The 18,835-nt window shown below is 39.6% G+C and overlaps 1 protein-coding gene across 1 annotated transcript; it reads left to right on the forward strand.

Moving 5' to 3' along the window:
• Nucleotides 1-12,398: 12,398 nt before the first annotated feature.
• Nucleotides 12,399-14,310, forward strand: pvalb8 (parvalbumin 8). The gene is made up of 5 exons (XM_076266815.1): nt 12,399-12,471; nt 12,739-12,803; nt 13,079-13,211; nt 13,665-13,774; nt 14,140-14,310. The coding sequence occupies exons 2-5, from the start codon at nt 12,743-12,745 to the stop codon at nt 14,163-14,165; spliced, it is 330 nt and encodes a 109-aa protein (XP_076122930.1). The 5' UTR covers nt 12,399-12,471; nt 12,739-12,742; the 3' UTR covers nt 14,166-14,310.
• Nucleotides 14,311-18,835: the final 4,525 nt, after the last annotated feature.

An 18,835-nucleotide genomic window follows, 5' to 3' on the forward strand; every position in this document is an offset into this window, starting at 1 on the left:
GTTCCACAAATTTTCAGTCAGTATGGACGTGTTTCCACGTAGATCTGCAGCAAAACGCCTTTTGAAGACATCAACTTAAAGGAGAATTCCGGTGTGATATTGACCTAAAGTGTGTTGAAACATGATACCGAGTGTGAACGTATGTCTCATAGCCCATCTCGGCTTGTCCCCTGCACTCCAAAATCTGGCGCTAGTTAGCCGATGCTACCAACAGCTTTTTCAGTTGTGGTGCTTCGGCATCGGGCTAGCCATGCAAATAAATCACTGTTTTACACCATTTACGAGGCTCAATGTATCTCCACACTTCATTGGTAGACTACCGAAGGCCCTGACATTTAAAACGAGACATTGAGAACTTTTAAAAATAGTAATGGTACACAGTGGTACACAGTGTACACAAATTCAAGATGGCTGCAAACGCTAAACTTCTTGAAGATACTGTCTGTATAAATCGTCTTGTAAGTAAACTACCAGTGCTTTTTAAAAGTTCTCAATGTCTCGTTTTAAATGTCAGGGCCTTCGGTAGTCTACCAATGAAGTGTGGAGATACATTGAGCCTTGTAAATGGTGTAAAACAGTGATTTATTTGCATGGCTAGCCCGATGCCGAAGCACCACAATTGAAAAAGCTGTTGGTAGCATCGGCTAACTAGTGCCAGATTTTGGAGTGCAGGGGACAAGCCGAGATGGGCTATGAGACATACGTTCACACTCGGTATCATGTTTCAACACACTTTAGGTCAATATCACACCGGAATTCTCCTTTAAATGTCTAGGTGGTACTTGTCTTTCCATTACTGAGTTGTGGGTGCAGCTCACTGACTCCAATCTTCTATCATCTTAATAACCGTCTTGTTGGCTAAAAATGAACACCGTTTTGAAACATGTAGCCAACTCATAGCAGGAGCTAGCTTATCTTATAACAAACGTGACCCAGAGGGGTTAGTTGTAACGCGCTTTTACAACCAGTGTTGGGCAAGTTACTTCCAAATCGTAATGTACTATGCATTACTTATTACTGTCATTTCAAAGTAATTTGTTACATTATAATATTACTGTCTCTGAATTGTAAGGCATTACACTACTATTGCATTACGTTTAAGTTACTTTCACCAAAATATCTCGAAATATGGATTTGCCATTCTAAATGCAGTTTATTACGCTCAATGCAGCTTGCTCTTCCAATGGAGGGAGATGTGGTATAGCATAATGACTGAGCTAGGCTTAAGGCAACAGTAGAATGCAATAGGCGCAGTGCTCATAATGCAATACAAGGAACAATCATAGTCAGAATTTTGTTAAAAACCGACAAAAGGTCAAAGTCTGGTAAATTGTGATAGAAATACTGTAACTTTAAGGCCTAGGCCTACTCATTAAAATCAATAGAGAGCCTACTATATTGTAAATCAAAGCTTAAAGGAACCGTATGTAAGATTGTGGCCAAAACGGGTACTACAATCACTTTCAAATTACTGTAGAGCGGTGTATCCCCTTCCCCTCCCCTCTGACTGGCAGAGTTGGCAACCGGATGACGAAACACTACTGACTTTGTGATTAGTAGATAGGTGGAGGGTGGCGCATTAGGCCAAAACACAACATGACAACATCAACATCAGTTGAGGGCTGCAACTTCACTTTTTAAATGACAATATCCTGGCCAGACTACTGTTGTCAGTGATATAAGTATTTGAAATGAACATGATTTCTTAATGTCTGGTGACATATCAGGGCAATTTTATGATTAATTGAAATACATTTTTTACATACGGTTCCTTTAATAAAGACATGTCAAGATGGTGGCCTGCTGGCCATTTCGGTGCCCTAAGTGAGTGGCTTTGAGAGAGTGACATTTAAATGATAACTTAAACACCTAAAGTAAAATAAAAGGCCTATTATTTACAGACCATTACTGTGTATTTTTAAACATTAATTTCTTAAGAAATGCTGTTTTACTTATAAATGGTGCACTGTCACTTTAAGAGCATTGATCTTTACGTTGTCATAATGCCCTTTTGCTAGCTCTTGTTTACAAGCCTTATTTCTTTGAGTTACATTGAGCACAATATTAACAATAATATGCACAATGTTACGTTGTTTTAAGCAACCTTCATTGCTTTGGAAATGGAAGTATGCAATGACATGTTGCTTCACATTTCGTGAATACAAGTGAATTATGAGCCTGGTATCCACCTAGCTATCTGAATGGAATGCGTTTCAGTCGACTCAGCATATCATGTGCTTCATGTAGCCTAAATGCTTGGAAAACGAATGATTGAAGACCCACCAATTCTAGTACTAGGCCTACGTGGTGATTGAGAGAACCCAAAAGGTATCAAACTTGCATGTAACATCGTGTTAGTGCATTTTGACATTGTAAACGTTATTGATGAAGAGTGAAACGCAGTTTGCAGTAAAGCTACTATTCATTGGTTACATTTGGGTGCCCCCTCTGTCCTTTGGTGCCCAACGCAAAGTGTGTGATGCGCGTGGTGGAAGCGGTGGCACTGCCAGGCTACACAATCTTTTTCTGCATTTCTATCCCTTTATTCTCTTCAATTCAAGTTCACAGCACAAAGCTGACATGCACAACAGCATAGTTTGTGTTTTATCAAGAATCAAAAAGATTAGCGTGGCACTACTTTAGATGTTTCATTAATTTACTTGTGCTATTTCGCGAGCTGAGAGATCTTTCGGTTTCGCACACAAAGTGCACTAACTATTATGTTCTTCATAGCCTTGTCTCTGACAAGCTGAAAATAATGAGCGTAGGCTTATGTCCATCCAGCAAATAGAGTCCGCCTGCGAGTCTGCTGCAGCCACAGTCATATTCAACCAGTATCAGGAGATAACGTTCTACTATTTTGCGTGGATTTTTTCTCCTCTGTTGTTCTCGCGTGGTGTTTGCGAATATGTATCAAAACAAAACAAGCGCTTAATTTTGGGTTAAACTGCATTGTAACGCGCGTTACTGAAGTTTGTACCGAGTAAATATTACCCAAATTTTTTTTTGTAATGCCTTACATTACCGCGTTACCGCAAACAGCAATATATTACAGTAATTACATTACTTTTGTAACGCATTACTCCCAACACTGGTTACAACTAAGCCACTCATACTGTACAATGATGTTGCAATACAAAAATATGCGCGTATTAGTGTTAGTTTAGTTAGTTTTTGTGATGTTTTGCATTTTGCCTCATGTGTTTTCAGGTTTGAGGGCTTTTCTTGGCAGGATTGACCTTGGTTAGACTCTTTGCTTCCATTGGCGCATATTTCTCATGTTATTTCTCCGTATAGAAAATAAAGTCAATTTTCGACACACGTCTGTTGTTAGTTCATGACTTATGTATCATAAATAGTCAGATCCTATTCTATCATACACATTCAGACACATTTATTGAATTCATTTAATTAAAAACAGCCGTTGGGATGAGTGTTACAACTAACCCCGCATATGGGGCAGGTTGTAACATTTCACCTATCGCCACTCTCGGTGGAATTGTAAAAGAACAGTAGCTCCTACAAACAAACTTCCAGTGCATATGTGTAACAGAGATATGTATGTTGCTTGTTAAAAAGTATAACTAGTGAAACTCATTATTTTAGAATTATTTAGCCATAACCAAAAAGTGTTACTTTGTGCCCCGCGCTCCCCTACAGCTCTATAGACCTCCATTCATTCTGGACTCGCCCGCGAGCGCCCCTAGATGCAGTACCACACCGGAAGAGTTCCGAGAGTGAAGGTTCTCCCCTTATTAGACATTCTCTGATTACATGCAGTCAAAACGAATGTTTTCCCCCTCAGGGGCTTTTCACCCACGGTAACCATGGCAACTGGGGGCGGTAACCACGATTATGACTAGTTGCCGATGGTGCATTCAGAGCACCTCGGAATGACAAGGACCGCCTCCATGGCTACTTTGTTTTTCCGAAATAAAAAATGACGTTAGTCCGCACACTGAAAACTCCTTATAAAAAATATTTTAATCACCACATGTGACGTTTCGGGCTGAATGCCCTTCTTCAGACATGTCTAGCATTCAGCCCGAAACGTCACATGTGGTGATTAAAATATTTTTTTATAAGGAGTTTTCAGTGTGCGGACTAACGTCATTTTTTATTTCTGAAGTATTCGGGTCCAGCACCTGTTTGAATCTGGATGTGCGCGTTCTTTTTTTGTATTTTTTGTATACTTTGTTTTTCCGACAGCAAGTGTTCATGTGCTTTGCCATCAGAATGTGTGACAAACACGGATGCCACAACAAAGGTTAAAACATACACTCACTAATCCTAAACAAACAACTGTATTTGCTTAAAATATAGTGTAAGATGCTCGTGAAAGAAAGATATGCAGCTTTCAAGTGATAAAAAGGGCAAATTCCCAAGTTCACATTAAAACTGTTGGACATGAAAGGCCACATGGACTACAAACGAACTACAACGTGACGACAAAAGTGATGACGAGCCACTAACTGGGCAACTCTGTTAGCAAAATCTAGCCCCAGTTTCCGACCTCTGACTCACACATTAAGTGACGTGAATGACGCGTAATGATGATGTTTTCACTCGGAGAAAGGTTTTTCCGAAGCCCATGAACGCTAGGTATGTTAGAGCATCACAGTCCCGCCCCTCCTCCGAGAGAGCTTAGTTTCCGGAAGTAAATTTCCCATTCATTTCTCCCATTGACGTTTTGGAAAAATCCGTATCTAAAGAGTTTTAGAGCATGTCTTAGGCTAATCAGCTACGGCGTAACTCATAAGCATACAACATATCATTTCGAGTGAAAAAACGAAGAGAAAGTCCAAAAAAAGTCAAAGGTACAAGACTGTACATATTTTCATTTCCGAGTGAAGGAACTACACATCCCATAAACCACCGCGTCTCACTGAAAAATATATAAGCAGCACGAACCAGCACGAAATCATTTCTAACCGGCGACAGCACGCGAACCCTTTCCTCCAAACAGTGATTTTTATATAGTTAATAGCAGTTATTTCAGGAGTAATCGTGTAAATAATAGTGTTTTGGTATTGAATGTTATATTTACCATCGTGCATTTTATATCTTGTGTGTGTGTGAAAGCGGTTAACGTTAACATTAGCAACATTGTGCAGTGCTTCTTATCTGACTGCCATCCTGATGCATGGACCGGTGCATGGTCTGCTCTTGGACCACCATATTCAGTTTATTATCTTGCTGTGAATTATTACACAAAATGTTCATTAAATGTACGAAGAAGTATTTCTAGGTTAATTGATTATATGACTCGTACAGTATGAAGGCTACAGTAGCCTAGCTAATGTTAACTAGCATTACCAACCTCCCTGCAAAACTCACCACACAACTTCGTAGGTTTGATAAGTTAGGTCTTGTCCCTCATGCTGGCCCTTACAAAACCCACAAGCTGACCCTCGACACAACAGTCAATAATGTGACCCGATTTAAAGTGGTTTTCACCCCTTTGGACACTCTTGATTTTGTCCTTGAAACAGTGAAATATTTACGGGGGCATGGACGGTTTGCTAACCATTTTACTGCAGTGCATCCAGCATCCAGTTTGTGCTATCACCTAGCTATAGTTCAAAGGTTTATGTACTTAATGGGGATATACAGGGCTTTTTATGCCTCGACTAAGTTGATGTTTCCTATAAACAACAATTCATGTTCATAGAAACAACAAGGTCACTAAAACATAATATATTTCATACCTGTGTTGCAGCATGTAGGCCAATGTTAGCAGCATTATAATTCTATAATTCTAATGTCTGAAAGGCTAATGATTAGCCTATCGGCTACCTGAAAAGTTAAGTGTTCAAACTACACTCTAAACCCGAACTAGTTGTCATTACTAGAAAATTGCGTGGAAACCGATTGCCTTAAACCATTCTAGTTTTTACAAAACATAAAACTAAACATGTTTAGTTGTGTCAACTAACAACCTTATGTTGATGCTGTAGACAAATTAAGCTTACATTAGTAGTCTTTACTAAAAATCTTTAGTTCACTTAACTTATTGTTTCAGAAGTTGCAGTTGTGTAAAATAACTAGGTTAAAATGCATGTTAACAAATTCATTAAAATATGAACTAAGTTCTGTAGATAGGCCTATTGTTTTTTTTTATTTTAAGATAAGGGTACTGTATTAATTTAATTGTTTTATTAAAAATTGAAAAGAAATTCATCACAATGTATAGGAATGCCTTTTATTATTGATAAAACATAAACAAACAACATTTAAACTCATAAATATTCCACATCCACTGTAGATGAAGACGAAGAAAAGACGAAGAACCTATAAAAAAGAACATAAGAAAACAATTTTTTAGTCCATGTTCATTTACACAGTTGAAATAAAAGTTTGTTATATCACCTATGAATGCAACAAATAAGTGAATGGACATTGGCTAACATTAGCCAAAAGCTAACCAACATGTGCTGCTATGGTTAGCTAAAACTGTCTACAGACAGAAACACCTATTTCAATGATAAAGTCTGAATTAAACTTAGTAGCACCAAGACAAGTATATTTACACGAAAACATATGTGATATTGTTATAATCTGGCATACACACCCATTGGAAGGTAGCTACCATGAGCTAACTGTCCGAAAGACTACTAGCATGCTAACAACGGAGCTAATGTTACCTTACTTTTCTTAGGTTAATGTAAGTTAATCACGTAAACAAACATTTAGCTAACTATTGGTCAAACTGAACATAATTTTCGGTTATTTAATCAGAATTTAAATTTTTCAACGAGTTCATCAGAAAGTTCACCCACCATTTGATGTAGTAGCCTATTTGTCACAGCAGCACGAGGTATGGAGTCATTCATCTGGACTGAGAAGCAGGAGGAACGGTTGATGGGTAGAATTTTTATTAGACCCCTCCTCTGCCTTGCAAAAACATAACATTTATCGTTGTCTCTGCTTAACATGATCAGTGCACTGTATATTTCACTTAAATAGTACAATCAACTCATTTCTTTTAGTTATGACATAGAGTTTTCACAAAACACACAAACATTAGTAGTGACCACCTAACATATTTATTACAACTAAATCTGGGTTTAGAGTGTAGCATTTACAGTGTTCTATTTGATGGTGTATTGGCCCTGACTAAGTTTGTGTGATATATAAACCACAATCCTTGTTGATACAAGTACCAATGTTCGTCTAGAAAGTTTTTATTCATATTAAGATTTTCTCCATAGGCAGTAAAAGACTCCACCATCTTTGTCAATAATTTTTGCTGATAAAGTTTCAAACTATGATCATAATGGCCTTTCCACCAATCAGAGGCATCAGTGTGGGATTGTGGGATTGTTCCGGATTGTGGGTAATGAAGTACTTATCCAAGACATCGCAAATAAAAGACATTTATCTCAAAATGAGGTTAGTGCCCCGTGAACTTTTGGCGTCTATATGAGCATATACACAATCGCTTAGTACAGCAGTAGCTGGTTTTGAGTCTACCATGTGCAGTTAAGTTTTTATGGCTTATACCCGAATTGTCAATGGAGAAATTGCATTGAATTCTTACTTCCGGAAACTCCTGTGGGCGGGACTGTGATGCTCTCTCTGAAGATAAGGCCACGGTGTGCTAGAGTCAGTTGGCTGATCTTCTCGCTCTCCTCCTGTCTCCTCCATCCTTCCTGTGTATGTGTATCTGTGTGTGTCGTTCTGTGAGTTCCACTGCCGTACGCATGCGCATGTTTCGATAGATACAGACAGGAGAGGCAGAGTAGAAGCTCGCGCATGAACATGTCCAACCAACAACTCTGATTGATTGTTCACTCTGATTGTTGTTTAAAAATAGCAAACCTGATTTCATTTCTTAGTTATGGATTTTGTAGCGTTTGTGGACGCTACGTCGCTACTTGATCAAAAAAATAACGTCACTACAGGAAAGTTACTTGATTCATAAAGCAGTGACGCTACGGTCAAGCTACTGGAAAATGTAGTTTAACTAATAGCTTCGCTACATGTAGCGGCGATACTGCCCATCACTGCTAATAGGCTGTTTACAATGTAATCAAAAACAGTTGCCCTCGGCTATCGCAAACGTCTTATGCATAAAAATATACTGTAGGCTACCTCAGATCTGGATATAGCATAGCCTATTTGAGAGTTTATGTTGCAAATGTATATTAAAGCAACACCAAATAACTTTTCCTTTGTCGCACGCCCGCTATTTGTTTATCCAGCTCCGGCTTTGCAAATAACGATGTCCACAGAAAAGGTAGAATATGTTGCATGATTTTATGAAAGTATGATGTATTGCGACATCATGCAAGTCAAATTTGTAGTTTCTTATGTCTCATTCCATCGAACTACAGATCCGCTACCCGATCTGGCAAACTTACATAGATAGATAGATAGATAGATAGATAGTTACTTTATTGATCCCCAGGGGAAATTCAAGTACACATAGTGCGGTTATAGCCGATAGAGGGCCGCAAAGCGAATGCAGAAGTGCCGTTCACCCTTTTACGAGTTGATGAACCACTGAAACGATTTTGGAAGCATTATTTTAAGGTTTAAAAAGGTGTTGCTTTAAGTTTATGGTGCAAATTAACATGAACAAAGAAATCCTCAGTAAGCCCATAGGACCCCGGCCTATCACAGTAGCCCATGACATCACCAAGAATGGTAAGATGCACCTGTGGATCTGATGTCAGCTCACGTCCTGTTCTCACCTCTAAGGTTTCCCAGTGATAATTCCGAATATATTCTGCAACATCAGTGTAATGACTGATTTAGCAGGGGGTCGAGCAGGTTTGCAAGGCACTGTGCATATAATTGCAGCTTGTCCAAATGGGTAGATGGGCCAGTGCCCCACCAAAAGATTTATCCACTTGTAATAATAGACCCTTCAATTAGCTTTTGTTTGTTAATGTAGGTAGGCCTGTTCTGAAATATCTTTAAATCTTGACTACTTAGACAGCCGCTGTCAGTTGTTACTGAACGCCCCTAAGCGTCGAAAGAGAGAGAGAGAGGCTTATGTTTTTACTAATAAGCATACAATTACGTCATCCAAAAGGCAAAAGGTCCCCAATTTCAAAGCCGACTTACGTTGTTGTATTTTACAGCTTGGGGAATAGAGATGTCAAAATGTTTATCGGAGTTTATTTCATTTTATATTTATTGGGCTACTCTGCAACATTATGAGGGCGAAAGCCAGCTGTCACATTGGACCAATATCCCAGCTGTTGTGCAACGAGTTCTGCCGGAATGCTACCGGAAACCCAGCTGCGGACTTATTTCCCGCGTGCGTTCGTTTTACTAAATCGCATTGCGGCTTTACAAAGTTGTTCACTCGTTTTTAATTTTTTTTTAATTGTGCACTCATACTGCACGCCACTAAGGCAAACCTTTGGTGTTAAAGGCCCTCCACAACCACCTAAACACTACATCTTCCAGAACCATGCTGCTAGAATCATATGCCCTCTCTATGGGTACTTGTCAGTCAATGTAGGCTACAATGAACTAAAAAGAAGAAGAATAATAATTGAAATGTTGCAATATGAAAAAAATGCGATATGTATGCATATACATTAGGTCATGGCTTCTATTTATTTAGGGTTGCATTGCAAAAGAAAATAAAAAGACCATCATGTAAAAGTACTTACAGTTAAATATTTCAAAACCAAACAGTTATGTTAGATTCATGTTGCTTTACGTTGCTGTAAATGCTGTACATGTATATGGTAGCTTACAACAAAAGGTGTAAAGACTTTTTTAAATTCAAATGAGACAACAACACATGGCTATTACTAGGATACTATAGCTCTAATACTGATCCACAGGTGTCCAATTTGACCTATTTTAAGGTCACATTTGCAGAACCACAACATTTGCCTTGAATCTTTAGTAAGACATATGTAGCATATCTTATCCACCCTACAATGTACATTACACCACACATACTTTGAGGCATGCAGCCTGTCTTAACACCAGGAAGAGGTTTTTTTACAGTGTCTCTTTGCCTGTCCCTAATTAATTATTGCTGTCATTGTGTGCATTGTGCGTATTTGTGTTACAGTGTTTAGCTCTGCGTTTTTGCAAGCAGATTCCTGGCCAATGCATTACTGTAAAAGTCACTTTGGATAAAATTATATTAAATACTTGGCCTTTTGTATTACTTTAATTGCATTATTGGGTGAGTTTCTTACACTGAGAGCCCACTTAGTAATAGTGAAAAAATAAAACAGCAAAAAATAAGATACAAATATTTTGCCTGATATGCACACTTCAATATGACCCGTTGTATGGATATGCTTCCCTGAAGTCAACATAATCTTTCTCATTGGCATTGAGTAGAATCATTTGTGTGTCCAAATACATCTTATTTTGAATGAAAGCAATGTGTGCATACACTGTATAGTGTGTTTACAGTGTCTACTGAAGTGAATATGATACACATGAACACTGATTTTATGGTGTATATATGCCTACACATAATATAAGTGTGTGTGTGTGTGTGAAAATATCTCAAAAAAACATTCCCTGCATTAGCCATGTGTATATTGCTATATATATATATATATATATATATATATATACTGTAAATCAAATGTACAGTATAATATAATGTGATATCACTTTATCCGTCAGGTAAGGACATAAATTAAATCTTGCAAGAAAGAGGCTCTGCTGAGGAACCTTAGAGACGGCTCACTTTTATTTTTCTACACATCTTTCCCGCATCCTGCATTGTTTCTCATTCAATAGATTCTTCTTTAAAAATATATGTAATGCAACTAACTAACGAATACAATGCTGTCACAATTTATAAGCCTAGACATTATAATTTAAAATAAAAGGAGTTAGCTGAGATAGTTGAGAGAAGGGAGTTCCACAGTAAGATACAGCTCATGTCAGGAGCTAGACTTTAATTCTCATGTAAGGAAATAGCATGGTGGTACTAAAGGGAGGGGTTGATTGGGAGAGCTCTAATGACTGTTTAGAAGAGTTTGATGAATGAGCACTTGAGATGTCTGGCGTTGGGTGGCAGGTGTCCCTGTGCTGTATCACCTAACAGTGGAGGCAGCTACAAGGGCATTTCTATGAGCCCTCCAGCAGTGTTGTGCATGCATGACTGTATTCACCATCTCTGAGGAATGTCACCATGTTGTCAACACTATCCTACTGCAATGCATACAGCACAATGCTAAAAGAGATACAACAAGCCATTCATTCTAATCTGCTGCATTAGCTCCCACTCTCAGATGATATCATTGTCTCACACAGAAATGTAGTCAGTTAACATGGAATTAACTCCTGAATCGAGTGGGTTTGCTAAAGACCATTCGGAGCTGCCACTATACTGTTGCAAGTGCTCTACTCCACTCTATACTGTCAGTGGGAGTTTGCCGCGCAGATTACATCAGGCAGCATTTGACGAAAGAAGGTGACCTGGCATCCCTGAATCAGCAGCATCCTGTAGAAATGATAGCCTACTGTTTGCAGTGCACTCCCATTTAGGACCAGATGAGAAGGTTGAACTGCCATGACATTCTGTGATCAACATACAGTATACACGTATGTGGCCATCGACAAAGTATATTGGACTTGCATAAGATCAGGAGATAAATTGACTCCATCTGACTAAACTGGGTGCAGTGAAATACTGAGAATGATAATATGGGATTGTAGCCTGTTTTGTATCTAGAAGTTTGCAGGAGACTTGTGAATATATGGCATCTGACTTAGTGCTGAACTTATAGAAATAAGTAATCAACCACAGGTCTGTCACCAACCAACTCTGTAATATGAATTAACATCAAAGAAAAATGGTCAGAAGCCAAGTAAAGAGGAATATCTGTGTTAGAGCAATCTGGATTATATTGATTTATAAAGGGTATTTTACTTGCTGACACACCCACACACACACACACACAGAAAGAGAGAGAGAGAGAAAGAGAGAATCCCAAACAGCCTTTTGGGATTGGACAGTGAGCATTGCTGAGACAGAGCATATTGGTTAATTTGCCATTTGTGCATTACAGATGTCTGAGGGCTTGCCCATCCATACTCAGCTCAGGCGGTTATAAATAGTAAAGGTTAATTAGTTAGGTAAGAAATTTGAGCTGAGCCTTTTGAATTTGATACGCAGACAGGTAACCTAAGAATTGCCTATTGTCACTACAATCAGACCTATATAAATCCTTCTTGGCAGACAGTCACCACACAGCCTTACTTCTCTGTTCGACCACCTACGGCGAAAACTTCAAAGGGGGTAAGTGGGCTTGTGTGTAGGATCCACACTTGTCGTTTGACTGTCCGCAGGTCTAGTTGGCTGTCCCTAGGATGCGTTTCTGCCATCGGCTTCCAGAATGAGCTTGCGAGGGACAAGAGTTTTTGCATTTTTGTAATTCTACTGTTCTGATCCGCCTGACGTTCTGTATAGCGAAACTTTTTGGATTTGCTTGTTTTGAGACAATTTGTGTAAGCTGCATCGGACAATTCTGGGTGAATACTCTCATTTAAGAAGCTTGACGCGTTAAACAAAATCTGTAGGCTACAAAAACGATGCTTTTGTGTTAACGTTTCTGAATTCACACAGCCTATTTATTTATTACTTAATTAGATTATTCTGCAGTCAAGATGTCGTTTTGATGGTTGCAAGACGTCCATCTCCAATCGTTTTTCTAGACAAGTTGATTTAATGTTCGGTTATAGTTACTGCTAGGCATGAAAAAAAGCCTGAATTATTTACACTGGTTGTTTCTCTAACAGGACAATGTCTATCTCATCTATCCTCTCCGCTGATGCCATCGACAGTGCCGTCAAGGACTGCCAAGGTATCGTCTTCCACTTACATCGTTATTGTTCCCTTAACTAGATTTCAGAATTTAATTGGTGCATCTTTCACCAAAAGAAAGAGTAGACAATGACACACCAAACCTTAAAGTGTTTATAAATGGAAATGTCGCAGGAACAGAAATACAACAACTTCGAACACAATCGGGGAATGGACGTTTGGAGATTAACGTGTTGTACAAAAAGTATTTTGGATGTCTGTGTGTTCCCGACAAGGCTATATGGACTAGTTTATTCTGTATTTTCTCCATCGCAGCCCCAGATTCTTTCAACTGTAAGAAGTTTTTCCAGCTATGTGGTCTGACCAAGAAGAGTGCCCAGGAGGTGAAGAACGTCTTCGGCATCATTGACAATGATGGAGACGGCTTCATTGAGGAGAGAGAGCTGAAGTAAGTTTTATCTTCCCCAGTATCTCAATGTGTTAAGCCATTGGATCTGTTTTGAACTGCCACTGTGAACTCATTTTCATATTTCAGGGTGCAGTGTACCCAAACAGTGCCGATAAACACAGCTGTTTGGGGTCATATTGCTCTGCTTTTGCATTAGCAAAACACTATTTTTGTTTTAGATAGAGATCCTTCAAAATATAATTTCCTATAGTAAATTAAATAATATAGGAGAGAAGGAAACATGCCAAAGTAATATTTCACTAGGATACTTACAATTCTATAGTCTTTAAACTGTGTAATGCTTTTAAAGTAAACCAATATTAAAACTACCATTTGTCTAAACTATTGCATACCTCCCAAAAGCCACTTCAGTTGAAGGTCTCCATACTCATTTATTTAGAGGTTAGGGGCATTATGGCATAAAAGCAGTAGCTAATTGCATGTTTCTGGCAGGTGTTTCCTGCAGAAGTTCTCACCTGGAGCACGAGTACTAACTGAGAAGGAGACCAAGGCCTTCCTCAGTGTTGCCGATGGAGATGGTGATGGCAAGATCGGAGCAGACGGTGAGTGTATGTCTGTGTCCAAAATGAATGGACGGTCCTGTTTTGGGGGATTTTTATGGCTTGGAAGATGAAACTAAGACATCACCCTACAACACAGTTGTTGCCACAAACTAAAGCAGCAAACTGCACATTAGTAACTGTGCATTGCGAGATAAGATGTATGGGGTGTTCAAGGATACAAGGACTGGACCAGCTTACAGCCCTATCACATCAGGCAATTCCATGTCCTTTTTCCCCCATAAAGATTTAATTGCAATTTTCAGGAATTAGTTCTGCTAAAAAGAAAGTTTATCAAATCATATCAATGTCTGTTTTCTCAGTCTTGAGAACTTATAACTCATTCCAAGTTTTCATTTTCTCTACAGAATTCCAGGCCATGGTTATGTCTTGAACAACTGAACCAAACAGGTTTTCTTCCTCCTCATCCCCCATGAACGCCCTTCTACATTTCATCTTACTTGAATTCTCTTCTGAAGCATCAGGACAACACTTCTTGGGAGGCTGCTAGTCGAGAGAATCCACATACACACCATTTGTAATACATTTTAGACAGGGTGCTACAGCATTATCTCCATGTAAACCACCAGTAAATACATTGATGGAATGCACAAATAAATTCATTAAAAATAAAAAACCCAACTGTGTATATATCATATTTCTTGTACGAGGTGTACTTTTAAAACTACTTAAAATAATCCTACTCATGTCAGGGTAATTCTTAATTCTCTCTGAGCACTGATCTGAGTTTTTGTGAATACACATTCACACTTTGACAATTCTGGGCCTGGATATGGCCAGTTAGAAGACTTCAAACTGTAACAAAACAAAACAAAACACAGTTAACTAGATGTAGTTGGAGAACATAGGACTGGTAAAGATGCCGACAGACACTGGGTAATGTGGTGACATATGTCATGTTTGCAGAGGACAGGTGTACTGTGCTGTAATTAGGCTGAAAGAAAAAGGAAGCCAAGCCTTTTGTGTCAAGTGAAACCTAAAGCTGCTGTACACAAGTATCCTGTCAATGACCTTTAACCCAATGCTGTACCTTCTAGGTCAGCTTCCCCTGTGTCTGTGCAAGGTGCAAACTGTGCAAGGTGTAACACTGGCAAATTAGATCACAGGAAGGATCTGGGGCTAAATAGTCTGTATGGATGTGATGCAAACATAGGGCTACACACTTCAGAGCTCTGTTCTTTTTTTTTTAAATCACACCCTTAGTGTCAAAAGCTTTCACATGATTCAAAAAAGACTGAAAGATTTAACTCGATTTTTATAGACGGAGTGTGAAAATGTTGTCCTTGGTCTTTTGCCCCTGATTATGCTTTTGTGATTTCTCAATTTTGAGTGCACCTTCTGTGACACGGATTGCTTAAAAACTATTACAATATAATGGCTGCACTCCAAAACGTCTGAGACAGGACAGTTTGAGAAGACACACCAAACCATTTACTCATAGTCACATACAACTGACTGAGCAGAGGCAAAAATTAGTGCCGGCAGAGAACAACAGCACACCCTAGCATTATCCACATGCCTTAAGTCCAGCTGTGAGCTCAGTCTGGGTGGGTGTGTGTGGCCTGGTGAAGTGCCATATTCTATCAGATGTCTTTTCCGTGCAGACAGCACACAAATCAAAACACAGACAGACTATTTCACACATACTGTATGTGCACAGACCTAGGTTCATATGCATATGCATAAATATACATGCATACACAGACACACACACACACATGCATGCAAGGATTAACACACACAGATGCTTGTATACTCCCATACAGTACATATTCAACCACATTTGACATGTCAATAAGCCTCTTTGTGCAAATCCATGCTGGCATTCATTATTCTGGCACAGCACACAGATTCTGAGAGCAGCACAACTGATCAGTTCTAAGTCGGTGACAGCTTAACTCACATATTGGCACAGTTTGCGAGAGCTGTGCATTGGGTAATGAAGAGGTTCTGACACGCCATGCGATAATGCTTTTTTCACTGGACGATCCAAAAACAAAAATACCCTGTTCCTCAGATTTGAGTGTTACATTTTTATGTAGTATCCTTTATCAGTTTGGTATTAGATTAGAAGATCAGAGAGCGATTACCCAGAGCCAGTAAAAATGATATGTTTCGATTTTGCTAACTTTTGTCAATTTATTCAGCTCTCAGTAGGATACTGAACGCCCTCCAAGAGATGTAAGATTAAAGACATTATCATGCTTTTTAATATCTAGTGCAGACAGATAGAGCACTTAAACGCATCTATCAACATGTGGGATTGAGCAGTCATACTTGATGCTGGTAAAATCCTGTAAATGTTATTTTTACCATAAACAATGTACCTATTCCACATTGTATTGTGAGATCATACAAACATGGCCTACTGCTGCTAGTGAATTGTGTCTTGATAAACTTAATAGCACACTGTACACTAAATCCAAACATAATTGCATAGACCTAATGGGCATTCCCTTCATTACCATGCCCAAACGGGTAAGGGACACACCCAGAGTGACCTGCGTCTTGAGACCCGTCCCTCCACCCTCTCCTTGCCTGTCAACAGCTGGAAGGCAGTCAGATTTCATTTTAATCCCCCCCACACACACACATACACACTCAGCAAATTGAACGCAAGGCAGTAATTAAAATGCAAACAGGGTAAACCCTCACAGGCAATTAAAACATTCAAACAAACAAACAAGCACAGAACAAATAAATAAAAAAAACAGATAAACAAAAAATCTAAATCTCTGATTAAAAAACAACAATAAGTAAACAAGTAAATTTAGGTCATACTGAGTAAGAGAGAAAATGAAATACCACAGACAAGAGACAGGACAGGCCAGAGGGTCAGGCTTTGCATGTGTGCATGTATGTGTGTATGTGTGCATGTGTGTGTGTGTGTGTGTGTGTGTATACTGAGCTGGGATTATTGCACAGTCACAGTTTCTCTGGCTCCTCTGCCCTTGCCTGTCACACTATCCCATCATGCTGTGTCCAGTTTCCTTCCTGTTTATCAGCCATCGCTTCTGGGGTCAAAAGGGTCATAAACCCATTATAGTTCACCCACATGATCCACAGCCTCAAGTGTGGAACCCCCCACCCTCACACACACTCACAGAGGAGCCAAGGAAACCATGACAGAGCAATAATCCAAGAGCTGTGCACACACATGTCTATCCTCAGGTATGAACAACAGAATAAAGACTTACGTGCCAAGGTGAATATTTGTATTGGCGCAATGGCTGTGTATTATATTTACATGGTCACATCTTTTTTTATCTGTAATACACCATGAGCAATCACGTATAGCTGAGAGAATATCGCTTTTATGTCAAAATGTTTTATTAAATCCAAAGAATTTGTTTTTGTTTTGGACAGCAATATTTGTAATCTGTGATTATGTGGGGGTTTTAGTGTAGTAAATAGACTGAAGTATTCATTACCATTATCTTTCTTGATGTCTGCATTGTTTGTGCTGCCACAGTAAAAGGATTGCAGGGGATCAGAGCAATCTCATGCAACATCCATGCTACAAAAATGCATGTCTTCTTGACCTGTTTCTGAACCTGAACATCTCTCTGTATTCCTTGTGTCCAACAATTCAAAGCAGACACACACAATTTGCAAGGAGTGCTGCTAGGGTGCAAGACTGGGTGTCCCTCTGGTGCTTTTTAGTTTAGGGATCCAGATGGTAAAGTCTCAATATTATTAACAACTGAGTATTTTCAGACAACTACTCAAATAATTAAAAGGGCGAGTCCTTTTGGAATCAGGGCTCCTCTCCTTCAATTTCCAAGTCTAAGCACAGTTTGCAATATGAACAGTTCCATGTCAAACAGTATTGTAGGCCCTGACAGCCTCTCTCGAGCCCTAGCACCCAAGCAGCGGCGGCCACACCGGGGTCGACGTCGGCATGCACGACGGAAGAGGATTACCGACGCTGTAACTTAAGCGTGCTCTCTGAAACTATTTGATGGCCGGCTCTAATCATGTGGTTCCCAGAATTACCTAAATAAGTAATGTTGGCCAAATTTCCTTTGTGACACAGACACAATTAGCGAGACCTGCCGAGTGGGCCAGGCGATGAGCCGCCAATGCCGCTCCAACAGACCTCAGTCTCGGACTGCGCTATAGCTCTGCCTTACCTCCGGTCAATAATTGATGGCCCCGGCCTCCATTGTCACCAAAAGCTAATACCAAGAAAGGAGTGTCAGGCTCACCTTACTTATTAAGTCTAACTGAATCTTTAATGGGCCACCCCATCCTCTGGCTGATAACAAAACACTGGCGACTTTTGAGATTTGTTGTGCTCTTCTAGTGCTCTTCACCATGGATGTCTAAATTTTGACATTTTTTCGTGCGACATCATCGCGCCAATCCCTAGAAATTCTGACACAGCTGTCAGGTAATCTAGTAGCCAGAGTCTCCACAAGCCACCTGATATTCAGCACGGGAAGGTGCGTCATGAAATTTTCACGTGCTTTCTTGGAATAGCATGCCATGAATTCTGGCTGCTAGAACTCATGTTTTATGCACTGTGCAGCAGAGTTCAACAGAAGTGGACATTTAATATTTGCAAAGTTTTTGTTTCGGCATGACAAAGGGGAATAATGGGGGGGGGGGGGGGGTTAAATCTCAGCTTCTGCTATGAAGGCAGTAGGCCTTGAAATGCAAACATAGATCTAATGAATGTGAATGAGGAACTTTAGAACAGGCAGCAGCTTCCTTACTCTCCACTGTAATAACCCAGAGCAGAGCAGACTTGGAAAACACCTTTCTGCTGTGAAGAAGCAACTCCACCATAAATATAGGTTTCAATTGAGGTGTGACCTACCAAAACGTCCCCAATTGCCCACCTGTGGTTGGATGCCTGTAGTTGAGATGAATAACATCTTATTATGTATAGGGGAGATAATAGCAAATTACAGAGCTGTGTTGAGACTGTCAGCATGAGTGACCATCGGATGGGATTGTGTGTGAGGGGTTTGAGGTGCTATGGTGTGCAATGTGTACAGTAAGGACAGCGCACACGTCGGTGTGGTTGTTCCGATAGTA

Source organism: Alosa pseudoharengus, unplaced genomic scaffold (genome assembly GCF_046254945.1).
Source record: "Alosa pseudoharengus isolate Yale_2024_CS ecotype anadromous, Long Island Sound unplaced genomic scaffold, YU_APseudo_1.1 YU_APseudo_1.1_scf_4, whole genome shotgun sequence".
NCBI lineage: Eukaryota > Metazoa > Chordata > Actinopteri > Clupeiformes > Clupeidae > Alosa > Alosa pseudoharengus.